At 32.5% G+C, this 9,657-nt stretch overlaps 1 protein-coding gene across 1 annotated transcript; it reads right to left on the bottom strand.

Moving 5' to 3' along the window:
- Nucleotides 1-6,139: 6,139 nt before the first annotated feature.
- Nucleotides 6,140-8,904, bottom strand: LOC107954115 (nuclear speckle splicing regulatory protein 1). The gene is made up of 4 exons (XM_016889589.2): nucleotides 8,549-8,904; nucleotides 8,316-8,438; nucleotides 7,903-8,121; nucleotides 6,140-6,681 (listed from the first exon to the last, which is right to left on the bottom strand). The coding sequence occupies exons 1-4, from the start codon at nucleotides 8,708-8,710 to the stop codon at nucleotides 6,274-6,276; spliced, it is 912 nt and encodes a 303-aa protein (XP_016745078.1). The 5' UTR covers nucleotides 8,711-8,904; the 3' UTR covers nucleotides 6,140-6,273.
- Between the last annotated feature and the right edge of the window lie 753 nt (nucleotides 8,905-9,657).

Genomic DNA, 9,657 nt, shown 5'->3' with positions numbered 1-9,657 from the left:
TCAGAAACGGTGGCAGTGCGGCGAGCGTTACGGCGGCGCGAAGAGAACCCCAAAAGTCAAAAGTTCGAGAGAAAAATAAGAGGGGTTCTGGTTTTTTTTAAATGGTGGTTAAAATGTTTTTTTTCTGAAAAATTTTGATTTAAATATCCTGACGCGCATTTGACCCGACCCGAATGCGGTCAGGATCCGCGTGTTATGCTTGGAGGGGCTATTTTCGCTTTTAGCCCCTCCGCTTTTTAATGCCTCCACAATTAGTTTTTTTATTTCTTTTAATTTATCCCCTTAGTTTATTTTAGTTTTCAATTTAATCCCCTTTGAAGCTATGCGTTTTAGAGGAGAAGGGAAAATTTCCCTTCCAGCCCCTCTATGTTATTCGCGTGTTCAATGTGGTCCCTTCCCTTTAATTTATTTATGATTTAACTCCGAATTTTGTTTTAAATTTTTAGTTTAGTCCTTTCGTTATTTTGTTTATTTTCTTAATAAATTTATTATTATTATTATTATTATTCTCATTCTCATTATATATTTTCATTTATGTAATTTTAAATGTATCTGTCTTATTATATTAATATTATTATATATTTGCTTATATATGTATATATGTATATATGTATATCTATTCTTTTTCTAACGTATTTAATATATACATAAATACCTTTTTTATATATGTATATCTATATATATGTATATCTATATACTTTCCATTTTTTCTCACGAATATACATATACATATTTATATATTTTTTATATGGCTTCTTTTATATCTATACATATATATATATATTTATCTTTTTTTATTTTTATTTTTTTTAAATCTCACATGCACATTTTTATATATATTATATATATTTATATAATATTTATACGTATTTGCGCATTTCATTTATATGTTACGGTTTATTATTTCACATGTTATCGATTTGTTCTTTTTCTTTATTTTATTTTAGTATTATTGCCCGTATTATTTTTATACTTTTGTATTCATCATGGTTTTGCCATGCATAATAATGTACTTTGCTTTCACATTTTTACTACGACTTCGTGTTTTTATTTCACTCGATATAACAAAATTTGTTTTAAAAAATGGCACTTCGTGTTTAGATTCGAGAAGATCGTACCCTAACTTACTGGGTTTCGATTTTCACAATAAATCTAAATATACGAATCTTTTCAAACTCAAGTTTTTAAATGATCTCGAGAATTAAGAAAAGATCGTGTCCTAACTCACTGGGCATGATCACTTTCCTAAACCCGAGATAATAAAATATCTTTTAAATAAATAAAATTTTGGCATTCATTCGCGTTTCGAAAATTCGAGACATTGTGTCTTAATTTACTGGATATGATTCTCTTTCTCGAATAACGTGAAATATGCTCATTTTCCTGAAAATTTTCAACGTTTTAATACAAGGATCGTATTTTTTAAAATTCTTCAAAGTTCTCAATTCTCGACATTAAGACATTAACTAATCAACTAGGTACCAATTTTGGGGCGTTACGAGGGTGCTAATCCTTCATCGTACGTAACCGACTCCCGAACCCGTTCTTTTGAATTACGTAGACCAAAATCGTTTTTTTAATAAAATCAAACCGTTTATTAAAAACAACCAATTTTTGAGGTGATCCAATCACACCTCATTAAAAAAAGATTGGTGGCAACTCCCGTTTTTTTCCTATTTTCGTTTTATTTTCAAAATCCAAGTCGATTCCGTTTTCATCCAAAAAATGGTGTCAACATATGAGATCATAAATGTTGAGATGCAAAACCAGCTGAAAGACTTGGAGCTGTTGATTCAAGATCTTGAAGTTGGTCTTGAATGCCTCTTCAGGTTTATGATCAAAGCAAGAGTCTCGCTTCTTAACATCCTTACCCTGTAAAAACAAACAAATTTTAGATTACCTTATGTTTAGAAATCAAATATAAATATAAATGAAATACTCTCTCCAATTCCACACTACAAAAGCTCCCTGTTTTGCTCATCTTTGCATGTTATTTTCCTGTTTCAGTAGCATTTGTTTAACCTTTTTTTTTTTAAGAAAACGAAGAGATAAAACAGTAGCTAAACGGTAAAGAGACAAAGCTAATCTTGGGTTTTGTATTTCACTTTCTGCTAAATGTTTTTGGTACATAAGTAGTTCTTGCTTTGGGCTGCTAAATGTTTTTAGCAGAGAAAGAGAAGAACCCAAAAACGATGGATGATGGTGCAGCAAAAAAGTGACGAGAAACAGAAGAGGAAATGTGTTTTGGAATTAATCAAAAGTAAAACTTATTACCTCTCAGTTAATCAATGGGTCAATGTACTTTGTTAGTGGCAATCATTAATTTATATAATTATTTTAATTAAAATAATTAAATAAGTGGTGAAAATAAAACAATCCCGATGATTATGAGTGTAACTTTCCCAGTTCTCCGGGACTAAAATTATTTTAGGTATTTTTAAATTACTTATTTGAGTTATTTTTAGTTCGATTAGATTAAGGTTAAAGTTACAGTTAAAAGGGATTCGTGTCATTGATTTTTGATGGTCAAATCAAGTTAAGCTTAAGTTGAAATTCATAAATTAGATTTTAAGTATAGGGACTAAAATTGATAAATTAAAGTATAGAAGCTAAATTCGAATTTAGGAGAAAAAGCTATAAGCACCAGTCTGTTTTTCTTGAGGTACAACATTTGAAGACATTGATGCTTCTCACTGGAACCGAAACACTCTGGCTTCTGCACCCATTCAACCCAAATTCAAAAAAGTAAAATATAAGGACTTGTTGAAATGAAATGATAAAAGCAAGAGAAATGGTTTTTTGTTTTTTTTTTCAGTAACCAAACAAGCTAAGAAATTTGAAAGGAAAGTGAAAAAGATATAACCTTGAATTGAAACTAGTGTTTGGCTTTTGAGTCAAAGCTAGATCTCGCATGTGTTTTTCCCTTGGGGGTTAGCCGCTTAGCTCATCTAAGCAGTGTGTTTAATGGTTAACAAAGACCTCCATGGCAGCAACAAAGAAGCTTTCATCTCTTTTCCCTTTGTTGTCTCTCATTTGCTTCATCTCTTTCTTTATTTCTTCTTCTCTCTATTTCCAGAAAAGCCTCCATTTCCTCTTCCACAACTCATCCCAAATTCCTCCGTTTTAAACCCATCGACGCCAATCCCACCCATCTGCAACCGGCGATTCCTCATGCGATTACTCCGATGGGTCATGGGTTTACAACCCAAATGCGGGATTTGATCGATACGACAGTAGCTACAAGGAGATATTCAAAGGATGGAATTGCATTTTGAACAACAAATCCAACGGTTCGTAACTGTGATCTCCCACCGTTCGATCCCCTCCAGTTTCTTCACACTTACAGAGGTACCAACATTGGTACTTCCCCGATCTCTCTGTCTCAAAGTTAGTTAATTTAAAGCAAATTAGGCCTTCGTCAATATTCAACAGTGCAGGGTTTATTGGTGATTCCTTAAACAGAAACATGTTTGTATCTTTGTTTTGTACTTTGAAACGTGCGTCCAATGATGTGAAGAAATGGCGTCCCTTGATTTCCAGATAATCCAGAGGGTAGATGCCATTTAAGTGTAAAATCTCCTGGAACAAAGGGAGGCAATGTTATTTGATTCAAGCCATTGAAGAAACCATGAAGATAAGGAAGAAATTTGGAGGGCAAGAGGAATGGGAAACCAGACAGCTGGAGCAAAGCTGCATTAAAAGAAGAGATGCCCAGAAGATTCCCTATTAGCCTTGCAATTGGTAAAGGTAAGTTTGTATGGGAGTCTGAGCAAAACATGCTTTGCACAAAGCTGACTACACAAGGGTGGATGAACTCGATTGATAAAAGGAGGGCATCTGTATCTTTGACTGAGACGCGGCTGTTGAAATTGAATTTCCAAATAATTTAAAATCGAATGGTCCAAATTTTATACCCATTTATAATCGTTGGATTCATACGGTCTAGAAATTAACTGTTGAAAACTTTCACCCTTAGAATCCAACGACCCATTTTATTTTAAGACAAAAGCTACATTTGATGACGGGATGTGCACGTAAGGCGGAAAAGTGTCTCTCGTCTTCCACGCTCGACAAAAATGCAAATAACGAGGGCCTCTTCAAACTTCCCTTATAATCGATTTAGTTTGATTAATTAATCGGTTAATCGATAATAGTTAATTCGATTTAAAATTAAATAATTAATTAAGTTAATCAAATTTAACAAATAATTTGAGAAATTTTGATTTGAAAAAAAAGTGTTTTTAGAAGCATAGCTCTCTCAAAAATTACAACGGGAAATTAAAATATTCATTTTAGATATAATTTTAAAAATTTAAATTCAATTTAAATTTGATAATATTAATATAATTATACATTTCAAATATTGTTAAAGTAATTACCAAATCAGCTATAAATCTAATGATACATAAAATATTTTAGAATTTTAAATATAATAATAAATGATACTTTAGAATTTTAATGATACATGAAATATTTTAGAATTTTAAATATAATTATAAATGATGTTTTTGAGTTTTAATGATACAAAGTGTTGGCATCAACCTTGTTGTCAATGGAAAAGGACATAAGTTCGATTGTGCTAAAACACATCTATCCTCTTATTTAAAAGTTAAGGAGGGATTATAGATAGTTCATGGCATCATATCAAAAAATTTAATATAATATTATGATAGATGAAATATTTACATACATTTAAATTTGTAAATACATTTTAAATAGTTAGTATAAAGAAAAGTATTTTGATAGTTTATGTTTTTAAATATCTTTCTACTAAGGGCAAACTACAAAAATAATTACTTCTGTTTGCCTCAGATTACATTTTAGTCACTTATGTTTGAAATGTTACGTTTAGTCACTTACATTATCGTTTTGTTACGAAATAATTACTCTGCCATTAAGCTTTGTTACCTCCTTAACGACAATCCTACGTGACAGTCCAAATGGATTTTAAATACCAACTTGGATGATAATAATTGTTTTTAATCAAAATAGAAAAGAAAACTAAAAGAAGAAAAAGACATGGTTTTTCTTTTCTAATTCAAAGTGTAATTAATTTAAAATTTTCAATTAATTAAATTTATTAAATTAAAAACTTATTATCGTCCCAATTGAATATCCAAGTTGGCATTTAAAACTCATTTGAATCATAACGTAAGATTACTGTTAGGTAGGCAACGGAGCTTAACGGCAAAATTATCACTTTGTAACAAAACGATACATAAGTTAAAAAGAAACATTTCAAACAGAAATGACTATAATGTAAGGCAAACAAAAGTTTATAGTTTACCCTGTTACTAATTTAAGTTAAAAAAAAAAAAAGAAAGATACTAAAGCACCTAAATCCAAACTTTGAGTGGAGAAATACTTTTTTATCGTACTTTCAACCTAAAATCACACATTTTCACCGCATTCTCAACCCATTGCTTTCAAGGTTAAAAAGCATTTTTTTACCCCAAATAGCAATGCCCAACGGGAACTAATCTAGCGTAAGGAAAAGGCCACTGCCCAATGAGAATTGAGAAGAGGAAATGCTTAATTATATCGGTATTAGATATATAATCTTCCATTTCAAAATTTTTTTTACCAATACAACACACACTCCTACTTAACACAACCATAAGACTACGAGGGTAGATTTTAGTACAATTATGGGGAATGGAATTGTTTTTACAATCAATACATTGGGTCGTGTTGGGGTGGTGAAACCAGGATCATTTAGGCTTTTGGCAGCCAATTTCGAAGATAAAGATAGCTTAGGGATATAAGAGAGGATGTTCTTGGTGGAGGAAGAAAAAGAGCAGTTTTTGCAGACATGGCAAACCAACCATATCGCTGCCAGCATCCATGACAGAAAGGATGGTTTTAGGAGAATGGCGTAGTGATTGGGGGTCCTGAGATGATGTACCATTGTTAAGGAATGGTAGACAAGGTGGTCGACGGTCTGGCATGGATCTCTGAGAAGGATAGTTCTGGAGTGTAAAAGCAAAACAGAGGCAATGATGGGGAAAATGCAGAGCAATAAGATAATAAAATTATGACCTATATATGCATCTATTTTGTTCTTTCCCTTCTATTTTCCTAGAAAATTTGCAGATTATGTAATATTTGCTAATCAAATATCAAGTGAGATGCAATTGAATTTCAGTGAACAGAATTAAAACTTTTTCTCAAACTTGTTTGCAATGCATAATGTATAACAAAAAGGTCTTTCAAGATTTTTCAATCTCTCACCACTGTAAATCCATTATCAGATAGAGGTCAGCAGGTCGCCAATCATTGCTCTTTCGCCCTCTTTCGTGCCAGAAATCGTTCTCTAGCTGCTGCAACAGCATCCGCACCTCTTTTATGATGGTCACTTTTTGGTTGATCAACTGATGGTTGTTTCTCTGAAGTGGTCTCTTGCACTGCGGTGTCTGGAACTGTATCTTCAGTTATTGGCTTTGAATCTCGGGAATCAAATATTTCTCGAGAACTTGATTCATCTCGAGTCCGATCGATCACAGCAGATGACTCCGGAGAAATTGAGTCAGGCAATGGGTTTACTCTGTTCAATACTTCTTTCTCTTTCTCTTTCTCAGGTTCCCTTAATTCAGGCTTTCTTGGCTTTGCTTCGTTTGCCCCAAATGCAACATTTTTACCGAGGTTGAAGTAAAAATCACTCAAGTCACTCTTCTTGGTAACCTTTAAACCGAGAAAATGGCAATCAACCAGATAAGTTAAAGCATCAGTAATCTAGGTGTCAAACTAATGAAATCACATCTAGACCCAAGAAAAAAGAATATCAGGGAAATAAATAATAAAGAATAACAAATACTCTATTTATGGCCAAACACACAAATAATATAATTCGTGTAGTCCACCTTCATTTTATTGCATTTAGCTAACTCTAATAACATGAGAACATTTATAATGCCATAAAATTTCTAACCAGTGGATGCAAAAGAACAACATTTTTCACTATGCACTTCAAGTTGAAAAGATAATCTTGCCACCATGAATGCTAACCACATTTATGCTTGTTCTAAATTGAAAAACAAAAGAAACCGAACATGCCTAAGAAAGTTTTGCTATTTCTCTTTAATGATCTGTTAATGTTTTTCCCTTTCAGTTCACTGTTTCAATAAAATATGCAAACATAAAAATGAAAACAATGATGCAAAATAAATAAACAATGACTACCTTCTCATAAATTTTTCATACTGGATGATGCCTTAAAATGGGATATGATGTTCCTAAACACATACACCCAAAAGCAAAACCGAAATGCAATTGTCCTACTCCTAGGAGAGAAAGCAATATGAATGAATAGGATGCTTGATTTTCATCAAAGGGTGGCATAATGACAATATATGACACAGAGCCTAAACTTCCTCTGTCAAATCCTTTAAGTTATATAATTCACTTTCAAACAGTGCTTCAAAACTTGAACCAGTATTGACTTCTCAGAGGTAAAGAGGTGAAGATCCAAAAAAGTTCTATTGAATCTTTTTGAGTATAACAGTAAAGCTTAGGTGCGGGAAGGCTATTCCAATCCAAGCTCAAGGCATGCCATAGGCCTTAGAGAAAGCTAACAGCATGGATCACCACCAAATGAGACAGCTGATGAGATTTGAGCCCTGGTACTTACCAATATGCTAGTAAGTACTTAACCAACTGAACTAACCCACATTGGCAAACCAAATTTGCATACTTCAAGCAGACAAAAACCCAAAACAAATTGTTCATGCAGGACACACAAATCAACATATTTAGAGCACCAATAGCATGCTAGACACCATAGGAACCAGTAACAATTCATTCAGTCATAAGTTGTGTAACATAAAATCAAAATAAAAATCAAACCCATAAACAAAGAAGCAGCAAGTAAACATCAAACGAAGTTGCAGAAAAGGCTACACTTACATCCTCTTTCTCCTCTCGAAGTTGTCGTAAGCGCTCCTCCTCCATCCATTTTGCCTGCTCAGCAAGCTTTCTCTTGTAGGCACTGGTCACAAACTTATCCTTGTCTGCATAAAGGTGATCCTCTTTACTTCTCTCTTTCACAAGCTTCCTCTCGTATACTATCTCCTGCTCCCATTTTCGTTGCTCCGCTTTCTTCATTAAATTATGAATATATTTTGGCTGCTCAAAACAGTTAAATTGATGATCAATTCTATGTTAGTCTTGAGCAATTAGTTAATAAATTTATGTCTTCTACATTGTATATACAGGTTTAAGGGGGCAAACAAATAAATAAAGCGAATAATTAAGTTAATAGCAATTAAAAAATCATTCAAATCACAAAAAAATATCCTTAAATTTGTAGAAACATATACCTTTCGCTCTTCGCGATCTTGAGCACGGGGGCGAACAACCTCCTCTTTCATCGCATCGTAAACTCCATCGTAATCAAACACAGAAGGATCTTCTTCTAAAGCTTTCTTATGTTGCTCCTCTACCTTCGAAAGAGAATTTTTTTTAAATAAAAAAAGGAAGAAAATTTCAGTTATGTTTATAGAAAAAAAAAACTCCAAAGAAAGGGAAATAAGGAAATCAAAGTGAATCTTACCTCCTTGAGAGCTTTGTTCTTGCTAGCTTGCCGGGAAATCTCTTTCTCCACGTCATCATCGTCGTCTTCCTGGAAGCCTCGAGGAGGAGGGAGCGGCGGTCTTGTCACCGGCTTTTTCTGCTGGGACGGTGGAACCCTAAGCTGTAAACCGTACTTCTTCATTTTTTTTCTCAGAACCAATTTTTGATCCAATTCCTCATGCAATTTTTGATCCAAGCGTTAGCCAATCTTAAGGGCATTTCGGTCTTCTCGTAATAAAATAAGGTTTTAAAAACTCTTGGTAAAAATATCGGTTCAGCCCTTAAAAATTTTATTCAATTCAGCTGATGCCTGATAGTAATAAAAAAATAATTCTCGATTAATTATTAGCTCAATTGGTATAAATATTGTTAACAATATGAGAATACATGGGTTCGAGTCCTCCTCCTATTTATGGGTTCATGTGAATGACATTCATTAAAAAACTTTATTATTATACATTTACGTTGGGTTAAAATATGCTATAAATCCATATATTCTACTTCAACCAATCCAATTATATAAAAAAAAAACAACTATTTTTTTTCATCCAACAATTAAATTCATAATTATCATTCAATTCAATTCAATCATCTATCATATTCACACATACATTCATCATGTTTAAGATTCAAATTCATCATTTTATGGAATTATGCAATGTCAAATTTCGAGTTAGTGTAACACTCCTTATCCAAGAAAACTTGAGCAATGAATATTCCATTTAACATTGAACACTCTTTTACATTATCAAATGTTTATAATTTGGACTTTTATTAATGAATTCAAGGTCTTATTACACTTTTAAAAATACAATTAGACTAAAAATAAAGTTTAATTGCATATAAAATTTATTTCAAGTCTCATTTAATTCAATTAAAAAAATTTAGTTGTAGCCCGTATGTCTCGAGACCATGACCATATTGTCTCTAGACATTATATTGACACTATAGAAATTTGGCTTCAAAGTTGCTTTGTCTTGAAACAAATAGGCTTTTGCCTTAAGAAAAAAGTCATTTATGTCTTGAGACATGGCTCAGTTACTATAGATTTTTAGTTTCGAAGTTATTGTGTCTCAAGACATATTTCGC

Source organism: Gossypium hirsutum, chromosome D07 (assembly GCF_007990345.1).
Source record: "Gossypium hirsutum isolate 1008001.06 chromosome D07, Gossypium_hirsutum_v2.1, whole genome shotgun sequence".
Classification (NCBI taxonomy): Eukaryota; Viridiplantae; Streptophyta; class Magnoliopsida; order Malvales; family Malvaceae; genus Gossypium; species Gossypium hirsutum.
This window is presented reverse-complemented; position numbering and strand designations above follow the sequence as displayed.